General features: G+C 37.6%; 1 protein-coding gene across 1 annotated transcript; it reads left to right on the top strand.

Annotated features, from left to right (window-relative positions):
- The first annotated feature begins 2675 nt into the window (after nucleotides 1–2675).
- On the top strand, nucleotides 2676–8931 carry ostn (osteocrin). Its single transcript, XM_059331084.1, has 3 exons — nucleotides 2676–2750; nucleotides 6891–7120; nucleotides 8844–8931. Exons 1-3 carry the CDS (start codon nucleotides 2676–2678, stop codon nucleotides 8929–8931), a joined length of 393 nt encoding a protein of 130 aa, XP_059187067.1.
- The last annotated feature ends 8058 nt before the right edge of the window (nucleotides 8932–16989 follow it).

Raw genomic sequence — 16989 nt, 5'->3', positions numbered from 1 at the left:
ATTTATTTGCAGGGATGGAAAGTACTAAAATTAGCCGATGTTGCTGGACAATACACTTCACCCGTCAGCTGAGCTAAAAGTGTTCTCTCTGTGTGTGTGTGTGTGTGTGTGTGTGTGTGTGTGTGTGTGTGTGTGTGTGTGTGTGTGGATACACACTCTTTGTGTGCAGGTTTTGAGTGTGGAGAGATGAATTGAAGTAAACTGAAAACAGTTCATATGGAGACAAATTTGATTTTTAAGTGTTGATGGACACTGCAAAAACTGAAATCCAAGTAAGATTAAACATCTTAGATCAAAGGGATATATGCTTATTTTTTGTCTGATAAGTTCTTCTTCGTCAGCATCTTTTATGTTCGACTGTTTCGCTTGTTTTAATTGTTTTGGTCTAGGGCTGGGCGATATGGCCCTAAAAGAATATCACGATATTTCAGGCTATTTTTGCGATAACGATATTCTTGACGATATTACGAAATACTTAAAAAGTAAACTGTAGTTTGAAGTGCAAATGTCAACAGTTGCCAAATACAAAAAAAATTACTCTTGACTCGAGTATGAGCAAATAATAAAAATTACCATTTAGGGGTTCCAGTGGCATATTTTAATGACATTTTGTAAAGGAGAATAAAGGTTCTTGTATGTTTTATTTAAGGCATCTTATTTTGACAGTCTTCTTGTAAGTTCTATGGTGGATTCTGTTAACACACTGTGCTCTTATTTTGAAAGCTGCATGTGTTTATCGACAGAGAGTAAGTAGCTTTTTGTGATTAAAACAACTTTAACCACTACATCAGTAGGAATGTTGCCAATATCATGATATGCATTTTTTTTAACCATGAATGAAAAAATACCGATATTATCGTGAACGATACGATATGGCACACCCCTATTTTGGTCCTTAATTATCTAAATCAGATATTACAGCTTGTTACTGAGATTTTATGACCTATACTGAGTAAATACATGCTGGAAACTAGAATATCAACAGTTATAAAGCTGTTTATCAACACTTACAAGAATAAAACTGCTATTTCAAAGTAATAATTTCTTATTTCAAGCATAACTAAGAAATCACAACTTTGACATAATTTTACCTCTTCACATATTTAAAACGAGCAGCCAGATGGAATCAATTGTTGTATTATCAGTGAAACAATAGAAGTGTGTATTGTTGTGTAGTATCTATGTAATTAACTAGTACATTGGTACATAGATGTAAACAATGAAAAACAAAAAACTTTTTATTAGAATACACTAATTCTAAGGTATTTTTCGGTGAGTTAAGATTAGATATTTTTACTTGTTTTGGAAAGTCTTGACAAGCCAAATTTCTTGTTCCATTGGCAGATAATTAAGCTTTTATTTTTTAAAGCAAAATACTCCTAATTTTTGTACTTTTTTTCTTCTTTTTGACAGGTGGCTTTTTGCATTGAATACATTGCACTAGTAAGGAAATGGATGATCTGCTCACAGTTGCTAAAAAACTAGAGCAGAAACATATTGGAAAACAGTATGATGCACCATGTACTATGTAATTTTGTACATTTTTATACATTAAATGTTTACACTATACCTGCAAAAATACTTAAATAGTAACTTAAGCCTCTGAACCCCAACAAGCCATTTCAGGATGTTCTTTTGCTCATTTTACTCACTGTGTCCTTGTATTTCACTGCAATGTGTAAAATCTAGATAAAATCTATGAAAAGAGCACAATCGTGGCTAAAATTGTGAACAACTCAAACATTTTTTGTGTGCAGAATAAATGAAATTATAATACTTCTAATAATCAAAATAAAAATTGGGTCCACACATAGTGTGTATTGCAAATGCAAGTATTGTCATGTTTCCAGCCTCTCCTGTCCTCTCCTCTCTGATCTGTGTAAACAGATTTATAGTGAATATTTTTCACGTGACTGTTGGTCAACAGAATCAATCATGTCTTCACAGTGTTGCTGAGGAGCAGAATTTAATGTTTTTAACAGGATCTGGTTAGTGCAAACACTTTACTTTTGGACACATTTTACATGACATATGTAGAATAAAGTGATTCTGACAGAAATATCACGATATATCACTATTTACTTTTTCTAAAGGAAACTTTCATAACTGATGATCCGTTCAAGGAACTTTCCAAAGTTCAAATTCTGACGATAATGCATGTTTTTCACAGTTTCTAATTTGAATTACTTTCTATACTGGGTATACTGGGTTTCTATACTGCTGGGTAGTTTAGTCTACATTTATACATCATTATTTATTTGTTTATTTATATTTTATATGAAATAATCTGAATCTAAAAATGGCCTGTAATTGTCAAATAAAAGTAGTGCAGGAGAATGAAGTTAAATAAAATGGCAATACTCAAGTAAAGTACAAATACAATACAGCGCTGGAGCAGAGCCGGCCCAAGCCTCCATGGGACCCTAAGCAGAATACGATTTTGGGCCCTCTATTTCTGTCAAAAATATTGATTGTTAATAACATAAATAATACCAATGCAATAATAATACCAATAAATGAATGATGTCCAGGGTGTCACATATGGTTTTTAATCTCAAAATCTAGCACATTCAATTACAAGAGCGACCTGGGATTGTATATAAAAAAAATCTATTATATATACATGAATGACCTACACTGACATGTTGTTGTTGTTGCTGTTGTTGTTGTTGCAGATGCACTTCTGTGGCAGTTTGCTGTTTTCCTGCCTGCTGTTCATCACTCTGCTCCACTGCAGCGTCCAACAGCAGGTTAGAAGAATATAGAGTATTTGCATTTTGTTTCAATTGCTTTATACTTGTACTTCCAGGTAAATATTGTACTTTCATTGCGCTTCATCGTCTGACAGCTTTAGTTACTAGTTACTTCCTGTGGGACCACAAGGGGTTGCCAGGTTGGATGCCCCTAAAGGCCCCCACACACCGCCCAGACGGGACCCTATGGGACCCGAAGGCCACAAGCTCTTGTCCGACCATTCTGTCGCCTCTCGTCGGACACAGTCGGGTGAAAAAAAGCAATGAAACACATCGTCACGACGACTGCCGACTACACAGCAGCCTGTACGTTCTGCGCTTGCGCGAGATGCAGTAAGTCTCCCTGACAACGGATGGCGCTAGTCTCGTGACTGTAATCCAAAACATGAAAACAGGAAACGATGTAACGGAGAAACCATAGAAGTAACCATGGAGATTAAAAACAAAGCGCACACAGCATTAAGCTTGTTATTAGTTTTGAGAAGACGTTTTGGACGTTTTGGAAAACAAAGCTTCGCAGACATGTACCCGACGTCGTCCGACTGTCTCCACACGCCCCCGACGTGTGTTCCTGGATTAAGGCATCCAGACCAAATGCCTCAACCACCTCAACTGGCTACTTTCATTGCGAAGCAAAAGCTGCTCTACTCCAAGCTCCGTCTTTCACTGACAACTTTTATTTTTCATAAGTTAACCTATACGAACTCATGGTGACACACGTGTGACTGTGACAAGAAGTGACTTCTCCAAAATGTGGGTGTGACTGGAAACAGACATGTGAAAAAGTAGCTAATTTCAAAAAGCTTATTTTTTGTTACTAGGCTAAGTTAAAACCCATTTAACAATTCTAACCCGTTAATGTCTTGTATTGCATTTAACCTGTTTTGTCAATATGACAAATCCTGAACAAATTAACATAAAACAAATAACAAAAATATCGCTGTGACGTATACGTCACATCAAGCTTTTAACCTAAAAATGACATTTAGGGGTAGTATTTTTTTTTTTTAAAACATCAGAAATGTGTTCTATGTGGTCCACTTGGTCTGTGGTATACCCCCCATAATTTTCCTTCAAGGATACATAGGTATGGGTTCTTATCAAATCAAATACATTTTATTTATATAGCCCAAAATCACAAATCACGGATTTGCCTCAAAGGGCTTTACAGACTGTACATGGTACGACACCCTCTGTCCTTAGACCCTCACAGCGGCCAGGAAGAACTCCTCAAAAAACCCTTCTAGCAGGGGAAATAGAAGAAGAAACCTCAGGGAGAGACAGAGGAGGGTGGAATAGAGTAGATAGAGGATGGAGGGGGAGAGGGAGGGAGGATAGAGAGACAGTGAGAGGGAGACAGAGAAGAGCAGGAGTTCTGGGAGGAGACAGCAGCAGGTGAGACCAGCAGTGTGATGCCGAGCAGGACCACAGCTCGACACCCTTTTTATGCATCCTTTTGAGACAGGATGTGTCTAATTTTTGTAATATTACATAGGTGAAAAAATGCAGTCCTTGAAGTTTGTTTTATATGGGAGTTAAATGACAGATCTTGATCAAAGATAACTCCAAGATTCCTTACAGTGGTATTGGAGGCCAGGGTAATGCCATCGATGCTAATTAAGTCTTTAGATAATGAGTTTCGGAGGTGTTCGGGTCCCAGGACAATCACTTCTGTTTTGTCTGAGTTTAACATTAGGAAGTTGTGGACCATCCAGGTTTTAATGTCCTTAAGACATGCATTAAGTTTGGCTAGCTGATCAGTTTCACCTGGCTTGATTGATATATATAACTGAATGTCATCAGCATAACAGGGTTAGGGTTATCTGTTATCTGGTATCTTATCTGTTTGTTAACTGAGTAACAAACAGATAAGATGTAGCGATAAAGTCGCTACAAGGAGCAGAGAGATACAAGTGCTTAAGTCAAACTAGCGTATGTATAAATAAAGCGGACAGGTATCCGCTATAATGTGTAACTTTAACAGAGTTAACTGTATTTAGCAGGAGCAGCAAACAGACAGCACTACGAGCACACACATAAACACCGGAAGTGACACAATACGATCACCTTAGCACGTCAACCTTATGGGTTGAATATATTTTAAATGCTAATACTTTTCTACTTTGAACGCAGGACTTTTACACTGTGGTGCTATTAGTTTTACTGCAGTCAATGATCTTAGTACTTCTTCCACCACTGTACACACATGAGAGTGAGAGAAAAGTGTTTGCAGTAGTCTTGTACTGCAGCAGAAAGACTCATGGATCAGATGGTGAAGCTGCAGATCAGATTGTGTCCTATGAAATCATCTCGAGGGCCAAAACAAGCGGCCCCTCCCTCGGCGGGCCCCTCTGCTGATATCAGATGATGTAACACCATCAGAGGTTGGAGCGGCTGCAGGGAGACAAACCTGAAGGTGTTTTATGTTTAGTCTGGATTATAGCTGATCGTGTGACTCATCAGAGACAGCGGGCGGACAGGAAGTGAGAAACTGCTCGCTGTCAGGGTCATGATGTAAGAGATGATTCACAACATGGAGTCCTGTCGTATGAAAACAGCTGGCGCAGAGCAGGGTGGCCTTTCTCTGCTGAGATCAATATTTTCTATACGGAGACTCCCTTATGGAAAATAAAATATGTGTTAGTTTCACACAGTGGTACAAGAAGTACTAAGATGTTTGACTTCAGGAAAGTAGCAATACTACTGTAAAAAAATACTCTGTTGCAAGTAAAAATCATGCATTCCAAATCATACTCGAGTAAAAGTACAAACATTATGATCAAATTACATCTAAAGTAGGAAAAGAGACATACTCACAGTAACAAAGTAACCAAACCATTTAAAATACTAAATAATCAGTAAAATAATACCCAGAAGCAGGACGACTGTGTGTACATCCATCAGTGGAAGAAGTATTCAGATGGTTTACCGAAGTAAAAGTACTTATACTACATGTAGTGCATTCCAAGCCTGAACTTTTATAAAAGTATTTATCAGCTAAACTTAAACTTAAGCATTTCAGGGCAATATAATATGGTGTTTTTCTGTCATTTTTGGAAATATTCTGCTACAATATATATCAACAGACTGAAAATTTGATACACTATAGTAAGGGGATTTTTACCCCCTTAAATTCTGGTTGTCCTATAATAAGGGTTTTTATGGTAATTTTGGGAAATATAAAGCTATAATACGTATCAATCGATAGTCGATAATCGAACCATTTCCACAGAACCAGCTCTTTAGACCAGTCTGTCCAACCGCCTTGTACCTCTGTGTCTGATGCTGCCTCCCCAGCAGACTGCAGCATAAAACAACACACTGGAATTACCTCCATCACATTTTGGATGCACCAATTGGTCGGAGGCGAGCCAGACGGCTGTGAACGAGACCTGGGAGATCTAGTGATGGTGGAGAACTTTGTGGAAGGAGTAGCTGATGAAAATGTGTGGTGTGAAAACTTCTGCATGCCCAAAGATGCTCTTATCTCTTTAAGTGATGCCGCCTGGCTGCATACAATCCAATTTCACACACTTTTTCGTCACCGTATGCAGCAGATTTCCTCCTGAAAACGCTCGTCTAAATGAGGAATAAAAAGTGAAGACGCGACGCCACTTTTGCGTCTTCTGTTCGGACCGTCCTCGTGTGAACGGGGCCTTATATTGTACTAGTTTGAGTCTGTTTCGCCCCCTTCCTGACAAGATATCCTCACATGATTGGTACCAGTGGATTTATTAGATTGTCTCTATGACACCAGTATCTGTAGGTTTTCAACTGAGTGGTTAAAGGAAAAATCACCTCAAATAACATTATGACACATTTATGTTTTTTCATATTTAAACTCCCATAAAAACATTTGCAAGAGTTTTTACTTTTGATTTGGCGTCGCCCCCGTGTGCGAGTTACCAAGCTCTGCTGTGAGTAAAGCAAATGGTTCATGGTGGTGTAATGGTTTTGTAAATCATATTTGATGTCATGCATTATTTCATCCTATACTTTTCAACAACTATGAATGAAAGCTTCCCTTATAACTGACATCAACAACCGAAATTAAAAACGAAATAAAAATAAAATCTAACGGAGATTTTACAACTACCAAAACAATGATCCTTGTCCCATCCTGTCCTTGTGTTCCAGAGAGTAGACTGGCCCGCCTGGAGGGCTCGGGCAGCTCTTCAGACTCATCCTGGAGAGGTGAAGCCAGGGGAGGAGCTGATGGCAAAGCTGCTCCGATTGGACGACGTAGTGAGGATGGAAAATGATGTCATGGAGCCAAAGAGGAAGAGGAGTTTCCCCGGGAACAATGCCCCACTGGACCGCCTGTCAATCAGCTCCATGGAGACCAAACAGGGAACAAGCAAGCAGAGGTAGGTCTACAACATGTGTCTTTTATGTTAACAAATGCAGGACAAAAGTGGTTTAAAAAACCCCATAAATATATATATATATATATATATATATATATATATATATATATATATATATATTAGGGCTGGGACTCGATTAAAAAAATTAATCTAATTAATTAGAGGCTTTGTAATTAATTAATCGAAATTAATCGAATTTTAATCGCATATAAATATTTGACCTGAGAACAGTGGGAAGTAATTTTTTTCATATGGATTTTTAGTATACCATTGAATAATGACTGAATACATAAGCTTAAGCAACAAAAATATTGTTTATTTTTGTTGAAGTCCAACAGACCAGTGCAATTTTTGCCATTAAGTGTAGCAATAGCATAGAAATATAGTACATTTCAGAAATTCAGCTAGCCTATAGGTAGGTAGACCTTCTGTAAACTAGAATACTTTGGTTTTTAAGTAAAACACAATACTACATTCAGAACATTGGAAACCCTGACTATTAGAAAACATCTCTCAGTTGCTTCAGAGGCCATAACAGCTAGCTACCGCAGCTAGCTACCGCAGCTACCTACTAGCATCCACGCTAGCTGCTATATGTTTGGCATTGAGGTGATACTTGAGGCTGGATGTGCTGCTATGGTGATATGTGAATTCCTTGTTGCATAGCAACACAACCATGCTCTTATCGACGCTTCCATCCGTTGGTTTTTAGTAACTAAATGTCCCATCATCCACGGGGCCAACCAAAGGTCTCATCAGCTTCTTCCTTCATGTTCACTGTGGTTTGTTGTTGTCTCAACTCATCAACGCTAGTTGGTGCTCCAGTATAATCGGTCCGCCTGAAACTCATCCAGTGAGAAACGTTCCGCGGTGCAAAAATAAGTGTGATTAAAATGCGTCAATTTTTTTAATGCGTTAATTTTTGTGTAATTAATTAATCTTAATTAATGCGTTAAAGTCCCGGCCCTAATATATATATATATATACACACACACACACACACACACACACACAAAGTCTATTATGCCATAAAAACTGTCATTAAAAAAGTCAGTCACACTGCAAAAAAAGAAAAGTTGGGTGAACTCAAAATTTCAAGGCAACAAACTTTGATAAAATTTCAAGTTGGACAATTAAACTTAATATTTTAAGTTTTGTTTTTGAGTTTGCTCAACTCTGAATTCAGATTTTTGTCAACTCAACACGATTGTAACGCCGCTATGAAATGTCAGCTAATGTTGTGACCACAACTTTGAGTTCGCATTGATACGCTAATGGCTACTCTTGTAGCTGTAACAAGCAGCGCCGCTAGCATCAGTTAGCCGCTACCGTCAGTTAGCCGCTACCGTCAGTTAGCCGTTAGCTTTCGCTAATGACCGAATTTCACCACTTTCCCGCATTTCACAACAAAGAAATAAGAGTTAGCAGAACTAATTGTCCCTTGTTGTGAACCCCAACTTAAAGATATAAGTAACAACAACTCATAAACTTGTTTTTGAGCAGACAACTGGCTTCCTTTGTTGTGCTAACTTACATTATTGCCCTAAATGTCAATAATTTATATTTCCAAGTTTTACCAACTTAAATCACTGTTTTAGGCCAAAAAATACAAGTTGGCTTTTTTGCAGTGCATAGTTAAGTATGATATAGAAAATCATTGGCATTAAAAAAAATCATTATAAGATGCTTTGACTGTAATCCTTTCTGTGAATGTTTTTAGCAGTAAGTCTGTGGAGTTGCCACGGCGGAGGGCCAATCCTCCTCCCATCGACAGGATCGGGATGAGTCGTCTACCAAACAGTCGAGGATAGGCTCAGCCAACTCTCCCTGCCAGCCCACTCCCTCTCTACAGCGCCCTCCTCTGGACAGGTATGTCATTGCGAACATGGTCTCACAGAAATCCGTGGAATAGCCACGGAATCGCTCAAATTTCCGTGAAACTGACACGGATTTCGCTACAATGCAAGTTAATGACAGTCATATCCCGTGGCTATTCCAACATACAAAGTGATTATGTACATTCACTGAGTGAATATTTAGAAAATAAAACATATATTTCTCGCTAGAAATGTGATCAAAATCCATTTTTATGCAGAAACTAAGTCAAAATATTGATTTTTTCACTAAAAATGAGAGAACTGTCCGCCATGTTTTTTGTTCTGACTGCTGGGACCTTGAAAGTCACGTGACTTGGAACAAACCAATAGCCACGGGATATGACTGTCATTAACTTGCATTGTAGCGAAATCCGTGTCAGTTTCACGGAAATTTGAGCGATTCCGTGGCTATTCCACGGATTTTGAGTTAAGCGAAATCCGTGGCTATTTCACGGATTCCTGTGAGACCAGGTTGGTCACTGCAGTCCACCAATGTTCACTAAAGATTTTAAAGTCCTTTAAAGTCTTCTCCCGGCTTTCTCTCTCCACAGAGGAACCACCACAGATGCATGAAACACAGCCAATCACCAACTGCCACGCCCACCACCTGTCAATCATCCACCCTTACTTTACCTGGACACCCCCCAACCCCCACACAGCCATGAATGTTTAATGATGGTGCATTCATGTGCTGCTTCTTAAATTTACCACACGTGTCTGAGAATGTCAGGACCAAATGATCAACTGAGTACTGATCAGATTTCATGTTAATATCTTGATAGGAAACAGCTCAAAAACATTTTTTAACTTTTAATTAATGTCTGTCCTAAATAAACAGCTGTGGTTCAAAACAAGCAGATTTTTGTTTTAGATTTAAATTGGGTAAATTACTTACAAACCAAACCTAAGTACTTTACATTCAGATGGATGTTTTGTTTTATTTACTCCACTCAAATGTCAAATGAAAGAAAAATGATTCCTGATAAATTTAGTTAATTTACCTATTGGATTTTAATTAATATTAAAGTTTTAATAAATATAATACGATTCATTATTTAAATTAGCTCCATCTTTACTAGCTGCAACAGTGAAGTGATGAACACATTAATCCAGAAATAATTAGAACTCAATAATATATATTATTCAGAGTAATTTGTACTTTTTGATACCAAAAACTTTTGTACATTTAAGTAACATTTAATTTGAATGCATTGCATGTAACAGCAGTACACTGTGATATTACTACTTATGTAAATAAGTATTTCTTGTTTTGCATCCATGTGAATTTTTTTAATGATCACATTCAGAATAGTAAAAAAAAATTAATCATATTATCTATTCCGTTTTTTTTCAGTTTTCAGAAAACTGACTTTCACATCTGCAGTTATTTAGGGCAGTAGTTCTCAACCTTTTTGAGTCGCGACCCCCAATTTAACATGCATGTTGTCCGTGACCACCGCTTTCTGAACACAATCTTTAAGATCACCCAAAAAAGAAACAAAATGACCAAAAAAAAACACAAATTGACCACAAAATGATAAAAAAAAAGACAAAAATGAGCAAAAAAGACACAAAATGACCAAAAAAGACACAAAATGATCAAAAAAGACAAAAATGACCAAAAAAAGACACAAAATTACCAAAAAAAAAGACACAAAATGACTAAAAAGACACAAAATGACTAAAAAAAGACACAAAATGTCCAAAAAAAGGAAACAAAATGACCCAAAAAGACAGAAATTGACCACAAAATGATCAAAAAATACACAAAATTACCTAAAAAGACACAAAATGATCAAAAAAAGGCACAAAATGACCCAAAAAAGAAACAAAATGACCAAAAAAGACACAAAATGACTAAAAAAAGACACAAAATGTCAAAAAAAGACATTAAATTGCTAAAAAAAACTAAAACACAATAACACATGAACACTTTAACACAGTGGAGACAGAGCTGACTTCCAAAATGATTTGGCGACCCCCAGAAATCATCTCGCGACCCCAATTGGGGTCCCGACCCCAAGGTTGAGAACAGCTGATTTAGGGTATCACCTGAATGCATCATCAGTCCCCCACCAGCCCCCCTCCTTCCTTCCTGTGACTCTGACTGGAGGCGTCTGCCGCCTTTACGCTCAAACTGAACATCTGACACGACTTGACTTGAGTTTCTTTCTCATGTTGTGATGTTTCCAGCAGTACAGCAGGTCTGTTTACAGCAGAGACGTCTCCACTGCAACGCACCACAACAACTGGACCAACCGGCACTGTAAATACATGAGAACCGTGTAACAAACACTTTAAATGTTCTATAATCTCTCATATACAGCTTTATGCTTCACCTTAACTCATTAAGTCCCTAAGCAAGACGGTGTCACTGTGACGAGAAGTGACTTCTCCAAAATGTGGCTGTGACTGGAAACAGAAATGTGAAAAAGTAGCTCATTTCAAAAAGCTTAAAGTTTAAACCCATTTAACAATTCTAATCCGTTAATGTCCTGTATTGCATTTAACCTGTTTTGACCAATATTTCCTGAACAAATTAATATAAAACAAGTTATAAAAATATCTTCAAGTTAACGTGGCAGGAAGTGAAGTTGTTATCTGTGTTCTTGACAGCTAGACTTCATTGACAAAAGCAGTAAATTTAACCTCCCAGAACACAGGAGTTGTGATCTATTGCTGCCTCGATTGTTAGTTTGTTTGTGTTATTATGGGACTTGGGCGTATTAAATTATTAGTTAGGATTGACCAAAGTCCCACAATAAAACAAACAAACAAACAAATGATCGAGGCAGAGGTAGACGAACAACTCCTGCAATGTAAACTTCTGTTATTGTCAAAGGAATCTGATGGCTTTGAAGAGAGCAAAGATAACTAAAACAGGGCTGTCAGCAGTGAAAATATTTTAAATATAGTGTACACAGACACTGATATGATTTTTTTTTTAGATATGTTTAGCTGCTGCCCCTGTCCAATGCTAGCAGATTCCCTCTGTTTCCAGTCTTTATGCAAAGCTAGGCTAACAACATCCTGATTCCAGCTCACAGAAATGAGGCTCTAGGAAAGAAAGACAATAAGCTGACTGACCACAAAAAATAGCAAACAGACATTTGAAGTAGGGCTGCACAATTAATCGAATTTTAATCATGATCACGATTTTGGCCACCACGATTAAATAAACCTGATCGTCGGCCATATTTTCATTTTAAAATGCGGCTCTCCTGCATATCTAATCAAGCACTTTCTACACCAGTAGTCCACCAACCACCAGGGGGCGACGCATAGTTAATGTTTCATGTAGCTGCTTAAATAAATAACGAGTACTGGACGCCACAACAACACGCCATTTGTAAAAGCTGGCGAAGCAGTGTTGCAAACTTAGCAACTTTGTTGCTATATTTAGCGACTTTTCAGGCCCCCTTAGCGACTATTTTTCCAAAAAGCGAATGGCGACAAATCCAGCGACTTTTTCTGGTGTTATTGGAGACTTTTGGAGACTCGTTCTCACTCTTCTTAACGAGCCTCAGGACCCCGCGGCTCGTTAAGAAGAGTGAGAGCACAGTCCTCCTGCAGCAGTCTCTCCCAGCTGCAGAGCCGGAGGGGATGTTAACCCCTTAGCGTCCAGTCTGCAAATTGCTAACAGGCTAACAGTTAGCTCTGTAGCAGTACAGTGTGTATGTGCTAACAGGCTAACAGTTAGCTCTGTAGCAGTACAGTGTGTATGCTGCTGCAGGAGGTGTTCACTTAGCGATCTCTGTTTGTTTACAACAAGCACCAGACACTCTGTACACACACTAAAACTGTTCCTATTGGTTGTTTAAAAGTAGTGCAATAAAATACAGATGTTTTCCCTAACATGATGGAATGATCGTGATTAATAATTGTGATTACAATATGATCAAAATAATCGTGATTATCATTTTTGGCCATAAACGTGCAGCCCTAATTTGAAGCCAACATGAAAAGTTTGAAACATGCACAACAGAAGTACAGAAGTAGATCATGAATTTAGTCTGATTCTGTTTTTAGAATGCCACAGAATTTAAAACAGTCAAGCTGTGACATTTCCTCATTATAGCCGTTTCTGTTCAACTCAAAATGTACGCAATATTAATTTAATTGGTTAAAACACAGCCAATTAAACTAACAGACCATCAAAACAGTGTGTTTCTCTGGATAACAACTTCCTGTCAGCAGCCTTTATCAGCAGGTTCAGGTTTCTACAGTAAATTATTGTATAAACATGAAGCATTAAATGTGATTTTAAGGTAAAACGGTCCAGTTCAACACGCTGGTGCAGTGGAGACTGTTTCCTCGTCAGTGAGAGGTTTAAAATGAGTCTGATGTTGACTTTGTTCCAGTCTACGTTCTATCCTGTTCCACTGATCCTGTTTTTTAAATGCTTTTTACTGCCTTAAGTTTAATCGTGCATAATAAAGAGTATATGATCTCAGTGCTCAAAGTGTCTATTTTGTTCTGAAGGTCAGAAATTTTAGGAAAAAAACCTCATCAGTCAGTTCTCCATCTTTTTATTTATGGTTAACAGAATAGTTATATACTAGTGGAACCAGAACCCAACTTGACAAAACATTGCATCATGGTTTATTTTATTTATTCATTAATATTCTCATGATTTTCTTGATGAATTGTTGTACGGATAAAACACAGAAAACAGTATTTTATCCCACCAACAATCCAAAAACCCCAAACTATTCATATTATTACAAGGGGCTTAAAATTCTATTTAAGATGTATGAAATTTGCTCAAAGAAATGACCAAAATGATTATTTGATTATCAAAATAGTGACCAATTAGTCTGTTTACCAACTAATTACTACATCTCTAAAAGACAGGTTCTTATAACTAATCCTTTTCTCCTGGGACTTATATAATATATGTATATACAGTATCTCACAAAAGTGAGTACACCCCTCTCATTTCTGCAATGTTTTAATTATATCTTGTCATGGGACAACACTGAAGAAATGACACTTTGATACAATGTTAAGTAGTCACTGTAGAGCTTGGATAGCAAAGTAAATTTATTGTTACTTCAAAGTAACTCAAAATACAACAATGAATGTGTAAAATGCTGGCAACAAAAGTGAGTACACCCCAAGTGAAAATCTCAAAATTAAGCCAAAATTGGGACCAATTAGGCATTTTTCCTCCCTGTGTAATGCGACTAGTTAGTGTAACAAGGTGTCAGGTGTGATTGGGGAGCAGGTGTATTAAATTAGGTATTTTCACTCTCATACTGGTCACAGGAAGTTCAACATGGCACCTCATGGCAAAGAACTCTCTGAGGATCTAAAAAAAAAGAATTATTGCTCTACATAAAGATGGCCTAGGCTATAAGAAGATTGCCAACACCCTGAAACTGAGCTGTAGCACAGTGGCTAAGACCATACAACGGTTTAAGAGGACAAGTTCCATTCAAAACAGGCCTCGCCATGGTCGACCAAAGAAGTTGAGTGCGCGCGCTCATCGTTATATTCAGAGGTTGGCTTTGGAGAACAGGCGTATGAGTGCAGCCAGCATTGCTGTAGAGGTTGAAGGGGTGGGGGGTCAGTCTGTCAGTGCTCAGACCATACGCCGCACACTGCATTCAATTGGTCTGCATGGCTGTCGTCCCAGGAAAAAGCCTCTTCTAAAAAAGATGCACAAGAAAGCTCGCAAAAGGTTTGCTGACGACAAGCCGACTAAGGATATGGGTTACTGGAACCATGTCCTGTGGTCTGATGAAACCAAGATAAACATATTTGGTTCAGATGGTGTCCAGCGTGTGTGGCGGCAACCAGGTGAAGAGTACAAAGACAAGTGTGTCTTGCCTACAGTCAAGCATGGTGGTGGTAGCGTCATGGTCTGGGGCTGTATGAGTGCTGCTGGCACTGGGGAGCTACAGTTCATTGAGGGAACAATGAATGCCAACATGTACTGTGGAATACTGAAGCAGAGCATGATCCCCTCCCTCCGTAAACTGGGCTGCGGAGCAGTATTCCAACACGATAACGACCCCAAACACACCTCCAAGACGACCACTGCCTTCCTAAAGAAGCTGAGGGTGAAGGTGATGGACTGGCCAAGCATGTCCCCAGACCTAAACCCTATTGAACATCTGTGGGGCATCCTCAAACGGCAGGTGGAGGAGCGCAAGGTCTCCAACATCCACCAGCTCCGTGATGTCATCATGGAAGAGTGGAAGAGGATTCCAGCAGCGACCTGTGAAGCTCTGGTGAACTCCATGCCTAAAAGGGTTACGGCGGTGCTGGAAAATAATGGTGGCCACACAAAATATTGACATTTGGGTCCAATTTTGACATTTACAGTTGGGGTGTACTCACTTTTGTTGCCAGCATTTTACACATTCATTGTTGTATTTTGAGTTACTTTGAAGTAACAATAAATTTACTTTGCTATCCAAGCTCTACAGTGACTACTTAACATTGTATCAAAGTGTCATTTCTTCAGTGTTGTCCCATGACAAGATATAATTAAAACATTGCAGAAATGAGAGGGGTGTACTCACTTTTGTGAGATACTGTATATATATATACACACTACTGGTCAAAAGTTTTAGAACACACCAACTTTTCCAGAATTTAATTGAAAATGATGCAGTTTAATGTCTCAGTGTACTCTGAAATTAATGCACATTTGCAACATTTAAAATTCTTTATCAGGCATGATAGTGTTTTTAAAGTAAAAAAAAAGATTCAAAATCACATTTTATGTTGGACTAAAGGACTAAAAAAAGACACAAAATGACTAAAAAAAGACACAAAATGACTAAAAAAAGACACCAAAAGACACAAAATGACTAAAAAAAGACACAACATTACCAAAAAAGACACAAAATGACTTACAAAGACATGAAAAGAATTCAAAAATGGACAAAATAGCCCAAGACTCCATAGAGTTAAGTTGTTAACCCATTTCTTGTTCCCTGAAAAAGGCCTACTTGTATAATTCTGAAATGTACATTATTTTCCAGTTTTGGTTAAGCTTACCTTTTTTTATTTACCTCTGGCAGTTCACCACTTACCTTTGGACCCTTTCAAGCTGTTCATTTGACTTGAACTGCTTGAATTTCAATAAAAAACTGGAAAAATTGGGGTGTTCTAAAACTTTTGACCGGTAGTGTATATATATGGCCTCTATTTAAGGATGAAGCCAGCACTAGTTCAACATGCATTTCTCTTTGAAAGCATGAGGAAAAAGAGCTGGCTTCATCCTTAAATAGAGATTCACACCTGTTTTTCACAAAATTGATGACCTAACTGATTGAATGCCACAATGCTATCTTTTTGAACACACCCCTTTCAACTAATTGCCCAACTGCACAGCCTTAAGAGCTGCATATCACCAATGCTGGGTCTTGTTGGTTTTCTGAGAAAACCTTGTAGCAATAAAAAAAATACTATAATATATATAATACAATAATATAATATAATACTAAAAACCTGGATTAGTCTGGTCACATTGGACTGCTATTATTTTCAACACTACATACATATACATATATACATACATACATATATACACACATACATGGGTCAATGACGTGATCTAACCCAGTGTCAGTTGGTGTAACCAGTAATTTTCTTCCCATAAAAATCTGATTATATACAAGAAAATAAATGTGAACTAAAATGAGAAAAAAAAATACAATCCACGTTTACATCGCAACACTGTGGTATATAACAAATTTTACATTTGTCAAAACTTTAGAAAATTGGTTGTATTTAGAATATGTTCTGCTCAATATTGACGAAAATATGTAAATGTAGAAATGAGAAAAAAAAAGAAAACATTTGATTTTTTTTTTTAAATGAAGTGATTATATGTATAAGCCCACTAATATATAAAAATAATATAAAATACAATGTAGGTTGATGAGGTATTTAATATGTATTTTTTTTTGGTCACACCATTTGACATCTTGCCAATCCTTATTTGTCAATGACCCACATATATACATACATACATAT

Source organism: Centropristis striata, chromosome 4 (genome assembly GCF_030273125.1).
Source record: "Centropristis striata isolate RG_2023a ecotype Rhode Island chromosome 4, C.striata_1.0, whole genome shotgun sequence".
NCBI lineage: Eukaryota > Metazoa > Chordata > Actinopteri > Perciformes > Serranidae > Centropristis > Centropristis striata.
Note: the sequence above shows the minus strand (reverse complement) of the source record. Positions and strands in the feature narration are given on the sequence as shown.